A 23,473-nucleotide genomic window follows, 5' to 3' on the forward strand; every position below is an offset into this window, starting at 1 on the left:
CGTGCGCTACAACTCCCATTCCCCCCCTCCCTCCCCCAGCGTTTTCACCTGAACGTGTCGCTGTTCTCTCTGGTGCCTAGAGGCTTCCTTGACCATTCTCTGAGCATCTCCTGCTCGCTCTCTTTAGAGCCATGTAACTAAAAAGTCTCACTGGATCCCTGCTCGGTTGACGTTCTCATCAGGACTACATTTCCCGCCTCTACCCGCGCGCACACACGACTCCGCGCTTCCATTTCCCCGGCGCGCTGCTTGCTGGGAGTTGCAGTCCGCTCCCCATGTGAGCAGCTGTGTCGAGCGCTGTAGAAACTACATGTCCCATGGCGCCCTGCGAGTACAGGAGGCTAGACGGCCCCCCTGAGTCTCGCGCTGCCTTTTTGGCGCCGGCGCGGTGTAAATTATTATTGTAGTTCCTCAGAGCGGATAAAGATGGCGGCGGCTGCGGCCTCGGCTGGTCCCGGAGCCTCGGGCTCGGTTCGGGGCCGGTTTCCGGGCCGGCCGTGGGGCGGGAGGAGCGGGAACAGGGCGGAGAGGGCTCGGGTACCTTTGGAGGCGAGAGGGAAGGCGGGAGGCGCGGAGTGCACGGACCCGGCGCTGCTCCGGATCCTCGGACTGCGCTGCAACATGAAGCGCCTGACGGGGGCCTGCGGCGGGGAGAGCGGGGACAGTGACAGCGGCGAGGTACGGGAGGAGGGGGGGTGGCACTGCGGGGGGTCTCAGCTGTCACGCGTTAGGTGACAGGTGTCACCAGGGAAGCAGCTCTGACCCCCGGCAGCACTGTGCTGGGGAGGTCTTCTTAATGTTTGTGCGGGTCTTCTGAGCAGTCTCATTGGAGTGGAGCAGGGATGTCTCAGGGCTAATGCTGCCTCATTACTTTCTAAAGTGCAGTCTTTCATTAGTCTGTTCAGCTGTCACTCTGGAGGGTGTGAGGGACACGCTGTTTAAGTAGTGTCTATAATAACTGTCGGAGGGGATCCTAACTGGGGGTGTCTCTTTATGGGGGTGTCTCTTTATGGGGGTGTCTCTTTATGGGGGTGTCTCTTTATGGGGGTGTCTCTTTATGGGGGTGTCTCTTTATGGGGGTGTCTCTTTAATGGGGGTGTCCTTTTATGGGGGTGCCCCTTTATGGGGGTGTCCTTTTTTTCTTGTGGTTATTCGTCTTATGTTTGAGAGGGTGAGTCTTATTTTGGAAACATGAGACATGCAGAGGGGGTGTCGCTGTTATTGTGGTGTCTGACTTTTGAGCTGTCACATCAGAGAGTGGAAGAGGCCTGGCGACAGAGCTGTTTTGGGTGTAGGCCTAGTGTGTGTATATGTTTTTAATATAGCGCCTCTATGGCGTACATTACAGAATTGGTAAAACGGTTACGGAAAATAATATACACAGTTCAATTAAAATGGAAGATAAAGGGAATTAGTGAGTCCCGGGCCTACAGGCATTGATCGTAATTTTATTACAGGAGCAAGTGCTGTATAGGCATACCCCGGTTTAAGGACACTCACTTTAAGTACACTCATGAGTAAGGACATATCGCCCAATAGGCAAACGGCAGCTCGCGCATGCGCCTGTCAGCACGTCCTGGACAGCAATACCGGCTCCCTACCTGTACCGAAGCTGTGCGCAAGCGGGGAGACTATAGAGCCAGTTACAAATGCGTTATTTAAATCTGTTATGCACGTATATGACGATTACAGTACAGTACATGCATCGATAATTGGGGAAAAGGTAGTGCTTCACTTTAAGTACATTTTCTCTTTACATACATGCGCTGGACCCATTGTGTACGTTAATGCGCGGGATGCTTGTATAGAACATATGTGAGGGAGAAGTGAGTGCAAGTGGTAGCCACAGCCTATATTAACCGAATGCTTCGCCGAGGAGACGCGACTTGTAAATGGGGCTGGTTAGTCTTAAGTACAGTTGAAGGGTGCAGTCTAAGGCCTGGGACATAGTGAATAGAAGCTCGCTGAGGCGCGCTCCTGCTCTGCCTCTCCTGTTGAAAATGGTGCTTTTTCCTGTCCTTGCAGGCGAGGCAGTGAGCGCGCTCAGGAGGCGGAGCGGGAGGCGGGGCTAGTCCCCGCTCCCATTGGATGGGAGTGGTCATGTGACCGCTCCTCCGCTTCCCCGAGCGGCAAATTTGAAACCTGCCTGTCTCTGCAAAGTTTGAGTCTCAGCACGCATCAGCGCGCATGCGGTGGGGGAAACTATAGCCGCGCTGATGACAGATGCAGGGGCTTTGTGCATCTGCTCAGCACGGCTCAGCCCTCATCAGCGACGCTTAAACTCACTATGTCCCAGGCCTAACTTGAATGTCTATCTTGGCTGTTTCGCCCTCTGTCAAGCCGCGCTTATAGTGCTGGCGACGCGACTGATGACGTCGCCATAAGCGACAGTTAAAATTTGATTTTTAGCGACATCACTGGCGACAGGGCCAGTGACGTCACGAAGGGGGCGGCGGGCAGCGCAATCTGATTGGTTTAGGGACAGTCGCATGTGGCGACTCTAAAAAATCAAATTTACCCGGCTTCAAAAATTTTGGTCGCGCTTACTAGAAGCGCTTGCAACGGAGTCAATGTATTTGTTTCGGAGCGCCGTCGCAAGGCACTATAAGCGCAGCCTTATTTGTGGTCACTTCATCTGTGGCTGTGAACCAGAGAAGACTCTGAATTAGGGACCGTTCGTGCTGAATGAAGCCTGTGTAACCATTTTGCTGCCAGAGGGCCTGCGATGCATTGTTCTGCAATTTGTTCCAGGCCCCTCTGGCTGCAAAAGGGTTAAAGGCTTTGGGGAATTAGATGTCCCTTCCAAGGGGGTGTCTCTCTAACCAGATATCACATGGCAGTATGGTAGAGCGCTTCCTTAGGCCCGGGCCATAGAGGGGTGAGGGTTGACGCTCGCCTGCTGAAATCTGCGCGATTTCATGCCCATGCAGGCGAGCCAGCGGGCGCGATCGGAGGCGGGGGGAGACTGAGGGAGGCGGGGCAGTGACGTCGCTGGGCCAATCGCCCGTGACACACCGACGTCACGGCGCCGTGACGTTGACACTGCTGTGCTGTGATTGGAGGTTTTCAGCCGACAGCGCGCTGAAAAACAGCTTGGTGCTCTGCTGAAAACTCCAGCGCCTCAGCACGCCTGCGGACGCTCGCGTGAGCCCCCTCTCAAGGCATCCTCATTGAGGATGCAGGGGCTCAGCGCAGAGCGTCCGCACGGCTCAGCGCGGCCTGTCCTTCTATGGACTCGGCCTTAGGGTACAGGGAATCTAACTGCTATTTATTTTTTGGGGTCATTGTATTCTTTATGTTGGGATTAATCATATGTTATGACTTATGAGTGGAAGTAGAGTGCAGCTGCTTTGCATGTACTCCTCTCACACCAGGATTTGGGACCAGGAAAGATCCAAATTGTGGTCCCCGTTTCTGGTCTCTCTTGCTCGTGGGTAGTCCTCTGCTGTCAAATGGGTAATGGGGATGTTTGTACTGCGGCGCTCCCCAAAATGTGTGGCTAAAAAATGCTACAACGCCTTTACTATATTAAGAATAATAAAAATATAAATAAGAGGTTGTGTTCGTGGTGTAAAAGAGTATATAGAAATATATACTGGCCCTTTTGATGATTTTGTGGTTGCTGTTTGACCTTGAAGAAGGGAACCCCGTGTCCTTCTTAACGTGGCAATGGTAGTGTGAAGATGGTCAGCGCAAAACTCATGGACCTCACGATATTGATGAAACCGGATAAAGTTGAATTAAAAAGGAATAAAAACACAGTATTAGTGCATAACATCCACATGTGTGGGGGATAGAGGGGGGGGAGGGGGGGGATAGGTGTGGATGGAGGATACGATGGAAGGGATGATGGTGAATTTCCACTATATAATCAATGAAAACATAAACATATGGATTCAGTGACTCACACGGGCTTGTGTGATATTTCTCCCTCAACGCAGACTGTAGTGGGTTAATGCAGACTCATATAATGGAGTCTCAATAAACATAAAACTCACACGGCCTAATGTGAGTTCTTGCCCTCAGAGGGTGGTGTCAGCCTGTATGGGTGGTGTGTAGTCGTCTCAGCAAAATATCCCCCAATAGGTATGGATGTGTGAGTGTCTCCTCTCCCCGTTTCCCAGAAGACCAAAAGAAATGTGTGCAAACCAGGGTTAACAATATAACAGGTCTTTATTCGGTTAACAGTTAAGACATGAGCATAAACAAGCATACATGTTGTAAAAACAAAAGGGTTATAAAACAATATATGACAAGGTGAAATAGACAAAACAAAAAGCACACTCACACTCAATTGCAACTTCTGTTGCCCAGCATCAGCCGCTTGGTTTGATCCTGCACGATCACCTCCTCCGTTGTTGCTCTCACTGGCGCGTCCGGCAGTGGAACCGGAAGAGGGGATCTGCACCGGATGTCCTGCGGTCGGCTGGGTCCCTCTCTCAATGAGCTCCGGCAGGGAACAACGCGTTTCGCAATAAGCTTCGTCAGGTTCCTGCCGGATGCTCACTGTGTGCAGTATATATAGGCGCCCCGTTTTAATTGGTTGGTAAAACACCTTGTTTTCAATAAAAGTTGTCCACTTCAAATAGACTCATGGTGTCTTTGTAATCATAGCCCTTGGGAACAGGGACAATGGAATGTACTTATACCTTCAACTTGTTAATATCAGTGTATTAAAAACAGTCTATTAAAAACAAACTTTATTTTAAAAATGTTACAAAAATGATTAGAACTAAATTGTTATAGGAATAAACATTGATTCGCTGTTTAGAACATTATATTGTGGTCAGTGTCATAATATTATGGACCTTTGCGGGCTCACACAGCCTATCAAAGTGGCTCCATGGGCTGCATCTTTGTAAAACATTTTGCTGTCAGTGAAAATTCCTCCATTTGTAATACAATGGTGCTCCATGGAGCCACTTTGATAGGCTGTGTGAGCCCGCAAAGGTCCATAATATTGACACTGACCACAATATAATGTTCTAAACAGCGAATCAATGTTTATTCCTATAACAATTTAGTTCTAATCATTTTTGTAACATTTTTAAAATAAAGTTTGTTTTTAATAGACTGTTTTTAATACACTGATATTAACAAGTTGAAGGTATAAGTACATTCCAGTGTCCCTGTTCCCAAGGGCTATGATTACAAAGACACCATGAGTCTATTTGAAGTGGACAACTTTTATTGAAAACAAGGTGTTTTACCAACCAATTAAAACGGGGCGCCTATATATACTGCACACAGTGAGCATCCGGCAGGAACCTGACGAAGCTTATTGCGAAACGCGTTGTTCCCTGCCGGAGCTCATTGAGAGAGGGACCCAGCCGACCGCAGGACATCCGGTGCAGATCCCCTCTTCCGGTTCCACTGCCGGACGCGCCAGTGAGAGCAACAACGGAGGAGGAGATCGTGCAGGATCAAACCAAGCGGCTGATGCTGGGCAACAGAAGTTGCAATTGAGTGTGAGTGTGCTTTTTGTTTTGTCTATTTCACCTTGTCATATATTGTTTTATAACCCTTTTGTTTTTACAACATGTATGCTTGTTTATGCTCATGTCTTAACTGTTAACCGAATAAAGACCTGTTATATTGTTAACCCTGGTTTGCACACATTTCTTTTGGTCTTCTGGGAAACGGGGAGAGGAGACACTCACACATCCATACCTATTGGGGGATATTTTGCTGAGACGACTACACACCACCCATACAGGCTGACACCACCCTCTGAGGGCAAGAACTCACATTAGGCCGTGTGAGTTTTATGTTTATTGAGACTCCATTATATGAGTCTGCATTAACCCACTACAGTCTGCGTTGAGGGAGAAATACCACACAAGCCCGTGTGAGTCACTGAATCCATATGTTTATGTTTTCATTGATTATATAGTGGAAATTCACCATCATCCCTTCCATCGTATCCTCCATCCACACCTATCCCCCCCTCCCCCCTCCCCCCCCCCTATCCCCCACATATGTGGATGTTATGCACTAATACTGTGTTTTTATTCCTTTTTAATTCAACTTTATCCGGTTTCATCAATATCGTGAGGTCCATGAGTTTTGCGCTGACCATCTTCACACTACCATCGTCAAATGGGTAATGTCAGAGGTCTCTCCCAAGGGGTTATGTCACAGGATTAGGGAGTGTAAATCATGACTACTAGTGTTTGGCTTATGATATCATGGGTGTCCCAACTGGATGTGTCTGCTATTTTTGTCACTCTTTTTGTTTGTTGGGAGATCTTGATGGTTCGTGAGTGGAAAATCCATTTGTGTTGCGGCACCAAAATATTTTATATATCTTCTTTGTGTGTGTTTTGTATATAGTCAGTGGCATTGACAAGCCCCCCCTTTGCTGGTAGCACCCGAGTTGTTTTTATGCTAACATTGAGATGTTACTTTAATAGGACTGCATTCCACCTTCAAATTTTGTTTGTGAAGAATAGTAAAATGTGTTTTGGAGTCTGTTCCTCGCTCAAGAGCTTTTAATGAGTCATAGATGGTGTACTTACTAGGGTATCTTTCTGTGAGTCCTTGTTGGTGATTTTTTTTTTTTTTATATAAGAACCTCCGTTATAAGGGGATGGAGACAATGAATTTTGCTAGACAAGTGAATTTGCTTAATCATATCAAAATTATAAGAGTGGTTGTTGGGTTTGTTTTTGTTGATTCTTGTTTGAGCTATATAGTGTCACATGGTGGGCCTAATGTCTTTCTGTGGTTCCCTTTCTGTTCCTTGTGGTGGAGCTCACAAGTGTCACATTGAGTGGTTGAGAGGACTTTTGAAAATTGGCCAGGTGTAAGGACTAGTGAATGTGAGGTGCATTTTTTTTTTTTCCCCACAAATCTCACAATACATTTTAAAATATTTGTGAAACATAGGACTTAATGACTCCCTTATTTAGGGTTGGATCCATTTTCTTTTGTCTGTGTTCTCGGCTGGCACACAGGAGAGTAGAATTCTGTTATGCGACTCTTAATATTTATGGTTGGGCTTGGTGGGACTCGTCTTTGATTTGGGCTTCTTTAGTTGGTGGGTTGGATGAATGTGTCCATTTTTTTACATTTAATAATTTTTAGTGAGGGCTGTTTTGATTGAGTGAGCAGTGCGGAAGCCAGAAGCGGCAAAGGAGGACGGCCGGGGAGGAGCGTGCCTCAGTGGTTCGACTCGGAAGTCTTCTGTGTCTGCCGCTGCTACGGTATGCTCCTCCCGGTCGTTGTCCTGTACTGCTCCTCTACTGCTGCCTTCTGCTGCTCTGTCCTACCGTTCTCTGTCCTCTTCTCCTGCCACCCAGGAGGAGGAGTGAGGGAGCAGAGCAGGACGGAAGTACCCTACACTGGGTTCCAGTTCTCTGGGTCGGGTCTGGGTAATTTCCAGGTACCCGGTACATCACTAGTATACTGTATATAGGTTGGCACAGTGAACATTGGAGATGGGAGTAGGGAAGGAATTAACAGGAAGGGCGCAAACAGATTTGAGAAAGTGGTGCTGCCATCACTTCGGGGTGGAGTGTGAAGGAGGATGCTGAAATATTTTACGTTGTATTATCTGCTTTCTATGAGGCTGCTGTGTTTTTTTTGGCAATATTACTGTTATCAGTGCTTAACTCTAGTCCCGGCTTTCTGAAACGCCTCCATATCATGGATAACTTTATGATTAGTAATCATTTGGAAGACCAGCAGACTTCCACAATAGATCTGTTGATCAATAATTTCTGTATACATGTGACCTATAATTAAAATCAAATGATTAATTAAAATCAGTATTCCGTGCGAATAGAGTATGGGAAAGACCTGCCTGAACAGATCTTTTGGGATTTTAAGAGACCCGCAGTGAAGTTTTCAGGTACCGGTGGGGGGCTGTTAATCACAGTATTCCGTACCGTAGACTAAATCGGTGGTTGTTGGTCATGCTTTGTTTTATTTATTTATAAAATATTTTACCAGGAAGTAATACATTGAGTTACCTCTCGTTTTCAAGTATGTCCTGGGCACAGAGTTAAGACAAATACATGGTTACAAATACAGTTACATAAATGCACAGGGTATACATATTATACAAGACATTGCATGCACAGTTAAAGAAAATATATATTATGAGCGTATGATACAGTTACAGACCAGGTTAAAATGTGAGACAGCCTTAAATTTGAAAGAACTTAAACTGGTGGTGGATGTGAGAGTCTCCGGTAGGTTGTTCCAGTTTTGGGGTGCTCGGTAAGAGGAGGAGCGGCCGGATACTTTGTTGAGCCTTGGGACCATGAACAGACTTTTGGAGTCTGATCTCAGATGATAGGAGCTGCCTGTGGTAGGGGTGAGGAGCTTGTTCAGATAGCTGGGTAGCTTGCCCAGAAATAATTTAAAGGCAAGACAGGAAAGGTGAACTTTGCGCCGAGACTCGAGTGATGACCAATCTAGTTCTTTGAGCATTTCGCAGTGATGTGTGTTGTAGTTGCATTGGAGAACAAAACGACAAATTGAATTGTAGAGGGTGTCAAGTTTGCTAAGGTGGGTTTAAGGTGCCGAGCCGTATACTATGTCTCCATAGTCAATAATTGGCATTAGCATCTGCTGTGCGATACGCTTTCTGACCAGGAGACTTAGGGAGTATTTGTTCCTGTAAAGTGCCCCTAGTTTGGCATAGGTCTTGGTTGTCAGGGTATCAATGTCCTTCCCGAATGTTAAGTGGGAGTCAAACCATATGCCCAGGTATTTAAAACTAGTGACAGGGGTTAGGGTGATGTTAGCATTGGTTCTAATATGGAGCTCAGTCGCTGGAAGCTTTAAAAATTTAGTCTTGGTCCCAAATACCATTGGTACAGTCTTGTCAGTTTTGGCGTATGTTACGGCAGTGGACTCCTCAGCCATGATATGGGAAAAGTGAGAAGATTTCACTAGTGGGAAGGTTGTCACTGTGTGGGTTCCTCTGGCTGCAGTGTAAGAAAATTGGATTTATAAGTCTGATTTGTGATCAAAGGGATTTTTTTTAATTCAAGGGGTTAATTATTAAGACTTATAATTAAATCTTAAGTCTTATTAGCAAGTGTTGCTCAAATCACAGTCATGGAGTATGTTCTTTGAAGGTGGTAAAATACGTTTCTGAAAGTGCAGAGATTAGTGTTAAGAGTATGATTACTTTGCATGTGATGGGCGTATGGGTAGTTATTTTTGTTGAGATCACGGTAGTTTAGGACCAATATATTAACCTTAACCTTTCTGTGGGGCCTTTTAATGAACCAATATAAAAGTTTATCATAGATGAAATTATAGTTTACAGCCCTTCTGTAACATCCCAGGTCATTTTGTTTAAGTGTACTTTGTGAGGTGAAGCAGTGTTGAGTTGTATAAAGAGGGTTTGAAGTGCAAGGAGGTTCCCCCTCCCTGACAGGATGTGGATTTGTAATATCTCACTCGGACCTGCGTGTTTTTTATCATGATGTGCCACTCTGCAGTGGGGTTTTTATTTGTAGCAGAAGGACAATCTGTAGTAAGGCCTTTTGCCTTAAATAAAAAAAAAATATTTTTTTGGAGATGGATTCTGTCTGGGGTGAAGCGTTTAGTTATGGCGGAATCAAAATGTGTTGAGCCTTTTAATCTGTGAGGAGAAAGATTGACTATGTTTTCGTTCTTCTTTTGAACTGTAAGGGGGACATTGGGTCTACCACAGTCTTTCATTGAGACAGTGGGGTATTGGGTCTTTAAGGTTGACCTTCTGTTGGCAGATTTACAGTTGGTCTGAGTTGGAGGTCTTTCACAGCATGAAGCTTGGTTTGTCTTGGGGTCTTTCGTTGTGGAGATGGAGGCCAGTCCTGCTCTATATGTTGATTTCTCAGAGTACAGGGGAGCGCAGATTCAATATGAAATAGAAGATAAATAGAACATAGTGCAAATAAAGTATAAAATGGTGAAGTGTGTTCAACAGAAGGTCAATTGGAGACTCACGTGGTGTCAATCAAATACAGGCGTTTCAGAAATCAGTGGCAGTGGGCTTGACTCTGGTATGAGATGTGGAAACCTCAATCGAGTATGATGATACGGGATGTCACTCATGGAATTTCACCAGTCAGGGTAAAGAAGGAAAAAGCATCCATAGCGTAATCCAATAAAAGATACATTTATAGAAACAAAAAAATGAACACTTACACAGTGTCATAATATTACAGACACATAAAATGTTGATGTCATCAGATTCGGTTACTCCCCGCTTCCTCCGTCTCCAGCCCCTGTCTCCGCTCCACACTATCCGAATCAATCGTCTGTGGAGCTGCAGGTCAGTGTCCTGATGGTAGGAGGGTTTTGGGCGCGAGCTCTCACAGTCACGGAACAGCCCGGCGCAATGGTAAGGGGGAGCGGTCTGGAGTCCTCTGACGTCACGAGAGCGACTCTACGCGTTTCAGTGGGCGTGTAGCTTCGTCAGAAGTCATAGAAACCCTACAGATGCTCTGCCTACTAATACCCTAAGAAGGAAACTGATTGGCTGATCAATTAACCAATGGTGAATCAGACAATGGAACATCCCAGGTCTGCCAAATACATAATATACTAAGGATAACGGCGTGATCTCGGTGCGCGATAAAACAATAAAAAATGGAAAAGAGGGAAGGAGGAAAAAACAATGATTAGTCACCCAATATATTTCAATAACAAACATTTATAGAAATGGTATCATATCAATATCTGAATTGAGAACTTTTGGTATCATAGATTTGATTCTATGAATCCAAAAGGTGTCTCTTTTTGCAAGATCAAGAGACCTGTCTCCTCCTATCCAATGGGGTGTGACATGTTCAATGCCCCTATAAGTTAATAAACTGGGATCTGAACTATGGAACAGTTCAAAGTGTTTAGGAACACTATGGGTTTGTAATTTGCGTCTTATATTTCCCATATTTCCCATATGTTCCATAATTCTTACCTTTAGGGGTCTTGTGGTTCTACCGATATATTGTAATTTACATGGACATTCAATCATGTAAATAACATGATCGGTTTTACAGTTTATAAATTGAGCCATGTCAAACTTTTCCCCAGTTGTATTGGAGAAGGTAGATTTTTCTTTGGAGCCTAGATTACAAATTTTACAATAGCCACATTTAAAAAACCCTACTGGTGTTTTAAGACAATAATTTTTCTTTTCTTCTAAAACTTTAAATGTACTAGGAGCAAGTTTACTTTTGAGGTTATTTGCCCTTTTGAAAATGACATGAACACGTTCAGGGATTTCGTTAGCGAGTATGGGATAATTTTTTAATATATGCCAATGTTTGTTCACTATTTTAGCTATTTTTGTAGCTTCACTATTATATTGGGTGATGAATGTGGTTTGGAAATTCCTTTCTTTTTGTGGTTTCCCAACTCTTTCTGGGTGCAATAATTAATTCCTATCTAAAATATTTGTTTTTGCTACTGCCTCTGAAATGGTATTGGGGTTATATTCTTTTTCCTGGAATTTCTTAATTATTGAAAATAAAATTAAACTCTTCTTCTTTTAAAATTCCCAACTCTTTACCCTTAATCAACAAAGTCTCTTGTTCAGACAGAAATTCTCTAGTGGGGTCTTTAGATAATTTTATATATGTATCTTTATCATTTAGAATTCTAGCTGCTTCACCCACATTCTTATTGTGATTATTAAACAGGCAGATAAGGGGGGTGGGGTTGTCATGGATAGACGTTTTTATGTGGGTGAAGCAGCTAGAATTCTAAATGATAAAGATACATATATAAAATTATCTAAAGACCCCACTAGAGAATTTCTGTCTGAACTAGAGACTTTGTTGATTAAGGGTAAAGAGTTGGATATTTTAAAAGAAGAGTTTAATTTTATTTTCAATAAACACCCACGACTACCTTTGTTCTACTTTTTGCCCAAAATCCACAAAGATATCAGGAACGTCCCAGGTAGACCCATAATCGCAGGGATTGACTCTATGACATCCAATTTGCCTTCATATATAGATATTATACTTCAAAAATGTCATAAAAAATAAATCGCATCTGAAAGATACTACAGACATTCTGGCCATTTTGGAAAATATTGAATGGAAAGAACTATATTTTGGTAACGAGTGATGTATCATCACTCTATACCTCTATTAGACATGAGCAGGGATTACAAGCAATAAAGATAATTTTATTAACGGATCCTGATATGGACAGTGTACAAATCGATTTCATTTTAAAAGGAATTTCCTTTATATTAAGCCATAACTATTTTTGGTTTGACGATGAGTATTTCCTTCAAGTATGTGGGACTGCAATGGGGACCAGATTTGCACCGAGCTATGCGAACCTATTCATGGGCATTTGGGAAAATGACCATGTTTGGTTGCAGCATGAGTTCGGTGCAGATTTGGTCCTCTACAGAAGATATATCGATGACTTGTTCCTGATCTGGGAGGGGGATGTAGATAGATTACAAATGTGTTTCACATATATAAATAAAAACGATCGACATCTGAAATTTTCTTCTAAATTCAGTAGTACAAAAATGGAATTTTTAGACCTTTAAGTATACATTGACAGCGGACTTATCAAAACAAAAACCTTTTTTAAAGATGTAGATGGAAATAACTACATCCACAAAAAGAGTTGTCATCACCCAAAATGGGTTTCAAATATCCCGCATGGTCAACTAAGACGTATTAGAAGAAACTGTACAGATTTAGATATCTATAAAGAACAGTCAGATATTCTAATTAAGAAATTCCAGGAAAAAGAATATAACCCCAATACCATTTTAGAGGCAGTAGCAAAAACAAATATTTTAGATAGGAATGAATTATTGCACTCAAAGAGTTGTGAAACCATAAACAAAATGGCATTTCCAAACCACATTCATCACCCAATATAATAGTGAAGCTGCTAAAATAGTGAACAAACACTGGCATATATTAAAAAATGATCCCATACTCGCTAACGAAATCCCTGAACGTGCTCATGTCATTTTCAAAAGGGCCAATAACCTCAAAAGTAAACTTGCTCCTAGTACATTTAAAGTTTTAGATGAAAAGAAAAATCATTGGCTTAAAACACCAGTAGGGTTTTTTTAAATGTGGGGAAACGTGGTGTGTGTGGTGCTCAAATTTGGGCAGGTATCTTCATAAGACATATAACATATTGAGGTAGGGTTTTTTAAATGTGGCAATTGTAAAATTTGTAATCTAGGCTCCAAAGAAAAATCTACCTTCTCCTCCAATACAACTGGGGAAAAGTTTGACATGGCTCAATTTATAAACTGTAAAACCGATCATGTTATTTACATGATTGAATGTCCATGTAAATTACAATATATCGGTAGAATCACAAGACCCCTAAAGGTAAGAATTATGGAACATATGGGAAATATAAGATGCAAATTACAAACCCATAGTGTTCCTAAACACTTTGAACTGTTCAATAGTTCAGATCCCAGTTTATTAACTTTTAGGGGCATTGAACATGTCACACCCCATTGGATAGGAGGAGACAGGTCTCTTGATCTTGCAAAAAGAGAGACATATAGTTACATAGTAAATGAGGTTGAAAAAAGACTTCCGTCCATCAAGTTCAACCTATGCTAAATTTAGACAACAGATACTTTATCCTATATCTATACTTATTGATCCAGAGGAAGGCAAACAAAAAAACCCCATTTAAGGGGAAAAATTAATTCCTTCCTGACTCCAAGAATTGGCCATCGGATTAATCCCTGGATCAACATCCTTCCCATGTATACTTATTTGGTATATCCCTGTATACCTTTCCCATCTAAAAAGATGTGCAACCTTTTTTTGAACAAATCTATTGTATCTGCCATCACAGTCTCCATGGGTAATGAATTCCACATTTTAACTGCCCTTACTGTAAAGAACCCTTTCCTTTGTTGCTGGTGAAATTTATTTTCCTCCAACTTTAAGGGATGGCCCTGAGTCCTTTGTACTGCCCGTGGGATGAATAGTTCTTTTGAAAGCTCCTTGTATTGTCCCTGAATATATTTGTATATAGTTATCATATCCCCACGTAGACGCCTCTTTTCTAATGTAAATAAATCTAATTTAGCTAGCCTCTCCTCATAAGTTAGAATGTCCATCCCCTTTATTAATTTGGTGGCTCTTCTCTGCACTCTCTCTAGTTCCATAATGTCTTTTCTTAGGATTGGTGCCCAAAATTGTACTCCATATTCAAGGTGTGGTCTTACTAATGCTTTGTAAAGGGGCATAATTATGTTTACTTCCCTTCCATCAATTGCTCGTTTGATGCAAGATAAGATCTTGTTTGCCTTTGCAGCTACTGCATGACATTGGGCACTATTGCTAAGCCTGCTGTCAACAAGCACTCCTAAATCCTTCTCCATCAAGGATTCCCCCAATATATCTCCATTTAATTTGTAAGTCGCCTTTTTATTCTTGTATCCCAAATGCATAACCTTACATTTATCTGTATTAAACCTCATCTGCCATATACCTGCCCACGTTTCCAGTCTCTCCAAGTCCTTCTGAAGAGAAATTACATCCTGCTCTGATTCTATTACCTTACATAATTTAGTATCATCAGCAATGATGGAGACTTTGCTCTCGATCCCAACCTCAAGGTCATTAATAAACAAGTTAAAAAGCAGGGGTCCCAGTACCGATCCCTGAGGTACTCCACTCATGACTTTAGCCCAACCTGAAAAAGTTCAATTTATGACAACCCTCTGTTGTCTGTCCTTTAACCAGTTTTCAATCCAGGTGCATATATTATTACTGAGTCCAACTTTCTTTATTTTGTACACCAACCTCTTGTGTGAAACCGTATCAAAAGCCTTTGCAAAATCTAAGTTGACCACATCAACGGCATTACCCTGGTCTAGAGTCCTACTTACCTCCTCAAAGAAACAAATAAGGTTAGTTTGGCAAGATCTATCCTTCATAAATCCATGCTGACTATTACTAATAATTTTATTTTCCATTAGGTATTCCTGAATATTATCCCGTATTAAACCTTCAAGTAGTTTCCCTACTATTGAGGTCAGGCTTACAGGTCTGTAATTTCCCGGTTGTGATCTAGCTCCCTTTTTAAATATAGGCACCACATCTGCTTTACGCCAATCTTGTGGTACTGAGCCTGTGGAAAAGAAGTCCTTGAATATTAAATGGTTTTACTATTACTGAGCTTAACTCCTTGAGAACTCTTGGATGTATGCCATCGGGGCCAGGTGCCTTATTTACTTTAATTTTTTCTAGTCGCTTATGAACTTCTTCCTCAGTTAACCAATTGGTCATTAATATGGAGGTTGTGGCTTCCTCCTGCGGCACTACTATTGAACTTGATTCTTCCCTGGTAAGCACAGAGGCAAAGAATTTGTTTAATACCTCAGCTTTTTCCTTATCTCCAATAATCTGCCTACCCATCTCACACTGAAAGGGTCCTATATTTTCTTTTCTCATTTTTTTGTTATTTAGGTACTTAAAGAATTTTTTAGGGTTGACCTTACTTTCTATAGCAATCCTTTTTTCATTATCCATTTTTGCTAATTTGATTGCCCTTTTGCAATTTTTGTTACATTCCTTATAATTCTGATACAATGTCTCTGTCCCTTCTGACTTAAAGAATCTAAACGCCTTCCTCATCTTGTCCATTTCCTACCAAAAGGTCTCAATTCAGATATTGATATGATACCATTTCTATAAATGTTTATTGAAATATATTGGGTGAATAATCATTGTTTTTTCCTCCTTCCCTCTTTTCCATTTTTTATTGTTTTATCGCGCACCGAGATCACGCCGTTATCCTTAGTATATTATGTATTTGGCAGACCTGGGATGTTCCCTTGTCTGATTCACCATTGGTTAATTGATCAGCCAATCAGTTTCCTTCTTAGGGTATTAGTAGGCAGAGCGTTTGTAGGGTTTCTATGACTCCTGACGAAGCTACACGCCCACTGAAACGCGTGGAGTCGCTCTCGTGACGTCAGAGGACTCCAGACCGCTCCCCCTTACCATTGCGCCGGGCTGTTCCGTGACTGTGAGAGCTCGCGCCCAAAACCCTCCTACCATCAGGACACTGACCTGCAGCCCCACAGACGATTGATTCGGATAGTGTGGAGCGGAGACAGAGAGGCCGGAGACGGAGGAAGCGGGGAGTAACCAAATCTGATGACATCAACATTTTATGTGTCTGTAATCTTATGACACTGTGTAAGTGTTCCTTTTATTGTTTCTATAAATGTATCTTTTATTGGATTACGCTATGGATGCTTTTTCCTTCTTTACCCTGACTGGTGAAATTCCATGAGTGACATCCCGTATCATCATACTCGATTGAGGTTTTCACATCACATACCAGAGTCAAGCCCACTGCCACTGATCTCTGAAACGCCTGTATTTGATTGACACCACGTGAGTCTCCAATTGACCTTCTGTTGAACACACTTCACCATTTTATACTTTATTTGCACTATGTTCTATTTATCTTCTATTTCATATTGAATCTGCGCTCCCCTGTACTCTGAGAAATCAACGTTTGAAGTGGATCCGACAGACCATCCATTTGAAGGGTTTAGAGCTGCAATCCTTATTTAATATCTTCACTTTCTTCACTCGCCATTTAATTATGCACTTGATTTAATGGTTATATTCAGATATATTCACATTTAAAAGGCACCAATTTTTGTTTTATATCACTGCGCCGACCACTTGCACTTTGTTGCATTCTTTGTTTTCTGACTGCTCTATATGCGTTTACATCAAAGCTGACTTGTCATTGCTTTTTTTTTTTCATGTGTACTCCTGCTTTTTGTCCTGTGTATCCTGTGGCAGTGAACTGGTAGCTTTACCAAGCATGGTTATAGCACCAACTATTGCGTACAGGCATACCCCGCATTAACGTACGCAATGGGTCCAGAGCATGTATGTAAAGCGAAAATGTACTTAAAGTGAAGCACTACCTTTTACTCCACTTATCGATGCATGTACTGTACTGCAATCGTCATATACGTGCATAACTGATGTAAATAACGCATTTGTAACAGGCTCTATAGGCTCCCCGCTTGCGCACAGCTTCGGTACAGGTAGGGAGCCTTTACTGCTGTTCAGGACGTACAGACAGCCCCATGAGTGAGCTGCCATTTGCCTATTGGGTGATATGTTCTTACTCGCGAGTGTACTTAAAGTGAGTGTCCTTGAACCAGGGTACGCATAATGTTCTTTACATATTTTTTTATATTTGAGCATGAGGATTTCCTCTTTTGTAGGAAAACCACTTTTGTAATTTTTCATAATTTCTTTAAAAAATTGCTCTTACTCAAAGATTGTGCTGCGTTGGTATTATGCCTAATCAATCAGGCGCCTGATTCTACTGGAACAGCACAAGCCTGCCCTTGTTGCCATATACACCTGCTAGTTGAAGAAATGGGCAGGTTTGTGCTATGCAGGTGGCGCATTGGCTTCAGGTGTTGGTAATCGTTTTTGGTGCATTTACCATTCCAAATGACTCGTGAGACGACTAGTGTAAAAGTACACTTTTTTTAATGCGGTCATTCATTAGAGCAATATGGAACTTGAGTGGAGACATCGACTTGGGGAAAACCGTTTTTAAAAAGCACGAAAGGGAGAAGTATAACTTGTTTCTGTGTTTAATTTTATATAGGTTTGCACAACTGGTCTTGGACTCTTTAGGGAAGAGGTATTTTGTTTGGCCATGTTTAGCGCTTGCTGGCGGAAGCGCGCTGACGCGCGCTCCCGCTCAGCACTGAGCCCCTACAGCCGCAATTAGAGCAGCTTTAGTAGGGGCTCACCTGCGCTTCCGCGCGCTTGCAGAAGCGCGGGTCTTAAAGGAATTTAAATTTCCCCCGCTTGCCGGCGAGACAGGCCGGCCCAATGAGGGCGAACCAGCTCCGTGACATCACTGGCCCGCCCCCGGCCAGTGACGCGCCCGCCCCCTGACAGTCTGTCCCCCTTCTGCCCCGATGTGTGTGTGTGTGTGTGTGTGTATTGTGACAAACGGCTTACTCCGGGGCTCCGCCGTCTGTCCGGGACTGTTAGAACACGGTCTTTTAGGGTAGGTTAAATGATGAGACGTCACGTACTGTTCCTTTAAACAGGCTATGCCTGGTTTATTCAGTCCCAGGCACTGAGACTGCCACAGTTTAAACAGAAAACAAAGCCAAACAAAAAGCTGCTCGTCTGAGCGATAACTTAAACTTAGATGTCCCTGACTCAGAGTTGGAAGTGGCTTGTCCACTTCCACCAACAAAATAAGTACCTTTGCAGTCTTTAGACAAACTAACAGAATGAATGAAGCGATTTGGGAAAGAGGCTTTCTCACCCCTCTGCAGTTCAGCAGCCTTCCAGGCTCTTGGGCGGGGCTCAGAGGAAACAGGAAACAGGTCTTATATACCTGAGCTCTAATCGGCATGACAGGTGACAGAAAACAGGCAGCAGACAAACTGTGGAATGGAGTGCCTGTACCACGAGGCTGCCCTGTTCAGCTTAGACAGGACAGAAACTGTTCAGTATCCTGGGAGCCCTGTATATGGAGTTTATTACCAACCCCTGGTTTCTGTCACATATCCTCCCCCCCAGCTCAGACCTCGAGGGGTGAGCGACCATGGATATTAGGGAGTGCATCCTTGACAACCCGTCGGCATTGCCATGTTTGTGCCCCGACCTGTGTTCCACAGAAAATTTAAAGGGCTGTAGGCTTAGGAACCACCTGGTCACCCTAGCGTTCTTCTCCCTATTTTGACACATCCAGGTAAGGGGTGCATGATCTGTGACCAATCGGAACTTTCTCCCCAACAGATAATACTTGAGTGTCTCTACAGCCCACTTTATTGCGAGACACTCTTTCTCGACTATGGAGTAATTTTTCTCCTGGGGATTTAGTTTCCTACTTAAATAAAGGATGGGGTGCTCCTCCCCTTGAGACTCCTGGGAGAGTACCGCCCCCAGCCCTACCTCAGATGCGTCGGTTTGGACTACGAACTCTTTGGAGAAGTCAGGTGTGACCAACACTGGTTGGGCACAGAGAGCTTCTTTCAGGCTTCTAAAGGCCTGTTCGGCTTCGGGGGACCACTTTACCATTAGCGGTCCTCTTGCTTTTGTGAGGTCGGTTAGTGGGGTTGCCTTAGTTGCAAAATTGGGAATAAACCTCCTATAGTAGCCAATTAACCCCAAAAAGGTCCTTACTTGTTTTTTTGTGACTGGCCTTGGCCAATTTTGTATCGCCTCTACTTTGAGTGTTTGTGGTTTGAGTAACCCTCTACCAATAGAATACCCCAGATACTTGGCCTCCTCCAGACCAATAGTGCATTTAGCGGGGTTAGCAGTTAGTCCAGCAGACCGAACTGCGTCGAGCACAGCTTGGACCTTTGGAAGGTGGGACTGCCAATCTTCACTATGGATTACCACATCATCCAGGTAGGCGGCAGCGTACCGAACATGTGGTTTTAAAATTTTATCCATCATTCTTTGGAATGTGGCGGGAGCTCCATGTAAGCCAAAAGGCAGCACCTTATATTGAAAGAGGCCGTCTGGGGTTGAGAAGGCTGTTTTTTCTTTTGCCCTTTCTGTGAGGGGAACCTGCCAGTACCCTTTTGTTAGGTCTAGGGTTGTGAGATATCGGGCTTTGCCCAGTCTCTCTACAAGTTCATCCACCCTGGGCATAGGATAAGTATCAAATTTTGACACCGCGTTTAGTTTCCGGTAGTCATTACAAAACCTTGTTGTACCGTCTGGCTTTGGGACTAAAACTATAGGGCTGTTCCACCCACTTTGGGATTCCTCAATTACGCCTAGTTTTAGCATTTTTTTAACCTCTAAACTTATAGCCTCTCTCTTGGCCTCTGGGATTCGGTACGGTTTAAGGTTAACTCGGACCCCCGGTTCAGAGACTATGTCATGTTTAATTACGTTAGTTTTACCTGGCTGTGTAGAGAAGATTTCTTTGTTCCTTCTCACTAAACTCTGGACCTCTCGTTTCTGATGCACGGACAGTGTTTCAGCTATGCTAACCTCTGGGTCAGTTTCTTGATTCTCTGACGGACCTGGGGGTACTAGGGTTAACAAGACCTCTCTATCTTTCCAGGGCTTGAGTAGGTTTATATGGTAAATTTGCTCAGGTTTCCTCCTACCTGGCTGCCTTACCCTATAATTTACTTCTCCCACTCTTTCCAAGACCTCATATGGCCCATGCCATTTAGCAAGGAATTTACTCTCCACGGTGGGAACCAGAACTAGTACCCTATCACCTGGAAAAAAAATTCTGACCCTAGCACCCTTATTATACGTATTCCTTTGTGCTTCTTGAGCTTTCTCCATGTGTTCCCTCACTATGGGTAGGACTGCAGCAATGCGGTCCTGCATTTGGGCAACATGCTCTATTACACTTCTGTAAGGGGTAACCTCGTGTTCCCAAGTTTCTTTGGCTATATCCAGTAAGCCCCTTGGATGTCGGCCATACAATAGTTCAAACGGGGAGAAGCCTGTGGATGACTGGGGAACTTCCCTAATGGCAAATAACAGGTATGGTAACAAACAGTCCCAGTTTTTCCCATCCTTATCGACCGCCCGGCGTAACATGCTCTTTAAGGTTTTATTGAACCTTTCCACTAAACCATCTGTTTGTGGATGATAGACTGAGGTTCTGAGATGCTTGATTTTTAGGAGTTTACATAGCTCTTTTGTTACTTGGGACATAAATGGTGTTCCCTGGTCAGATAAGATCTCTTTAGGAATTCCGACCCGGGAAAACAGAAGTACTAACTCTTTTGCTATGTTTTTAGCAGAGGTGCTACGTAGGGGAACTGCCTCCGGATATCGGGTAGCATAATCTAATATTACCAATATATGCTGATGTCCCCTAGCAGACTTTATTAGGGGTCCTACTAGATCCATAGCAATCCGGTCAAATGGTACCTCTATTATGGGAAGGGGTACCAATGGCCTGCGGTATGCTTTGAACGGGGCGGTGATCTGACATTCTGGGCATGAGGAACAATAGTTTGTAATTTCTGCCAGAACCCCAGGCCAATAAAAGCTTCGGAGAACCTTTTCTTTTGTCTTTTCCACCCCTAGGTGTCCCCCCAATGGATGACTATGTGCGAGGTGTAATACTACGTTACGGAATGTCCGTGGTACCAACAATTGTTTAGTTGTAACTGATTTTCTTTTATCAACCCGATATACTAGGTCGTTCTCTACCTCGAAGTAGGGGTAAGCAAGTGACCTATCTGGTTGGCCATGAGTACTATTCTGGTCCCGTATATTTCCCCTTGCTACCGCTAATGTGGGGTCCTCCCACTGGGCCTTCTTAAAACTCCCAGGACTGACCTCTAGGTCAGCGAGGGTCTTATCCTGTACTGGGGTGGTAAGTGCCTGATCAACATCTTGATTTGGGGTATTCCCTACCAAAGTAGTGATGGGGAAGGGAATTTCACAGCACTCCTCCTTTTCCCCCTTCTTATTTGGGCCCTCGTCAACCTCCATTTCTGAAAAAGGGAAAGGATTTGTTTCTTCTAACACTTCGTTATGGTCTGCTATTGAACTCTGGGCGCTATTCTGAGCTGGGGACCACATTTTTAGAAAATGGGGAAAGTCGGTCCCTATTAACACATCATGTGCCAGTTTGGGTACAACACCCACCTTGAAATCTAAAGAACCAAATTCTGTTTCAAAAAAAACATCAACAGTGGAATATTCATGATTATCCCCATGTATACAACAAATTGCCACTCTTTGTGAACTGTTTACCTGTTTCTTCTTAATGGGCAATAGGTATTCGGACACTAGTGTGACCATACTCCCAGAGTCAAGAAGTGCCCGAACCCTCTTACCATTAACCTTTACAAATGCCCACAGATGGTTATTCAAGGGGTCCTCTGGGCTAGGGCCCATACATTGGGACAACAGCGAATAAGGTTCCACGCTGTTGCATTGCATGGGCTCATCATTTAGTGGGCAGATTTTTGCTGTGTGGCCCCTCTCATGACAATTTACACATTTAGGTACATAGTCTGTGTCCCACTTAGAGCCTTTTCCCGGCTCCCCATGTTGGCTATTGCCCTTAGTGTGCGAACCACTGTTGCTGGAGCAGCGTGAAGGTGGTCGCCGCTCTTCAGCGCCCCTTAACCCCGGTACCCTTTTACCGTCTCTGGAAGAGTCCTGGAACCTCGGATAGTGGGGTTGCTCCACGACTGTGGGTTGCGGGTGCTCTTCTGCTGCAGTGTACCTTTCTACAAGGGCCACAAGCTCATCCGCATTGTGGGGGTCACTCCGACTGACCCAACGGCGTAAGGCAGAGGGAAGTTTCCTCAAGAACTGGTCCATGACCAACCGTTCCACGATGTGGCTTGCTGAGTTGATCTCGGGTTGTAGCCACTTCCGGGCGAGGTGGATGAGGTCATACATCTGGCTTCGGGTGGCTTTATCCATCGTGAAGGACCATGCGTGAAACCTTTGGGCACGAACAGCCGTGGTTACGCCGAGGCGGGCGAGGATCTCGAACTTCAATTTTGCATAGACGTTAGCTTCGGCTGGCTCTAGATCAAAGTAAGCCTTCTGGGGTTCGCCGCTTAGGAAGGGTGCGATTAGACCAGCCCACTCAGCTTCTGGCCATCCCTCTCTCTGTGCCGTGCGTTCAAACGTGAGAAGATAGGCTTCCACATCATCCGAGGGTCCCATCTTCTGAAGGTAGTGGCTTGCCCTGGTCATTTTCGGAACTGGGGCTGCCTCTGCCAGTGGAAGGTTACTGATAGTCCCCCTCAGGATCTCGAGTTCCTGCTGTAAGCCCTGAGCGAACCGCTTTTGCTCCTCTCTCAGCAGGCGGTTTGTCTCTTGCTGGTTTGCATTAGTCTCTTGCTGGGCTATTAACAGCTGTCGCTGGGTTTCACTCGCCTGTTGCTGGGCTTCATTCGCGTCTTTCTGGACAGCGACATTGCGTACCAGCGCACTCACCACGTCTTCCATCTTGTTTGGAGAGAGAGAAAAAAAAAACCTTCTTTTTTTTTTTTTTTTTTTTTTTTTAAAGTTCTTTAACCCCCAGACCTTTCAGTGTTCTGCCCGCATTCTCCACCATATGTGACAAACGGCTTACTCCGGGGCTCCGCCGTCTGTCCGGGACTGTTAGAACACGGTCTTTTAGGGTAGGTTAAATGATGAGACGTCACGTACTGTTCCTTTAAACAGGCTATGCCTGGTTTATTCAGTCCCAGGCACTGAGACTGCCACAGTTTAAACAGAAAACAAAGCCAAACAAAAAGCTGCTCGTCTGAGCGATAACTTAAACTTAGATGTCCCTGACTCAGAGTTGGAAGTGGCTTGTCCACTTCCACCAACAAAATAAGTACCTTTGCAGTCTTTAGACAAACTAACAGAATGAATGAAGCGATTTGGGAAAGAGGCTTTCTCACCCCTCTGCAGTTCAGCAGCCTTCCAGGCTCTTGGGCGGGGCTCAGAGGAAACAGGAAACAGGTCTTATATACCTGAGCTCTAATCGGCATGACAGG

General features: G+C 44.0%; 1 protein-coding gene across 4 annotated transcripts in view; it reads left to right on the forward strand.

Moving 5' to 3' along the window:
* Positions 1-411: 411 nt before the first annotated feature.
* KMT2B (lysine methyltransferase 2B) overlaps positions 412-23,473 on the forward strand; it is a 56,012-nt gene continuing 32,950 nt past the window's right edge. For all 4 annotated transcript variants that reach the window (XM_075606091.1, XM_075606092.1, XM_075606094.1 and 1 more), the window contains exon 1: positions 412-678. In XM_075606091.1, coding sequence (XP_075462206.1) covers positions 427-678 — 252 coding nt within the window. In that variant the 5' untranslated portion in view covers positions 412-426. The remainder of the gene's footprint in view (positions 679-23,473) is intronic.

Source organism: Ascaphus truei, chromosome 6, assembly GCF_040206685.1.
Source record: "Ascaphus truei isolate aAscTru1 chromosome 6, aAscTru1.hap1, whole genome shotgun sequence".
Lineage (NCBI taxonomy): Eukaryota > Metazoa > Chordata > Amphibia > Anura > Ascaphidae > Ascaphus > Ascaphus truei.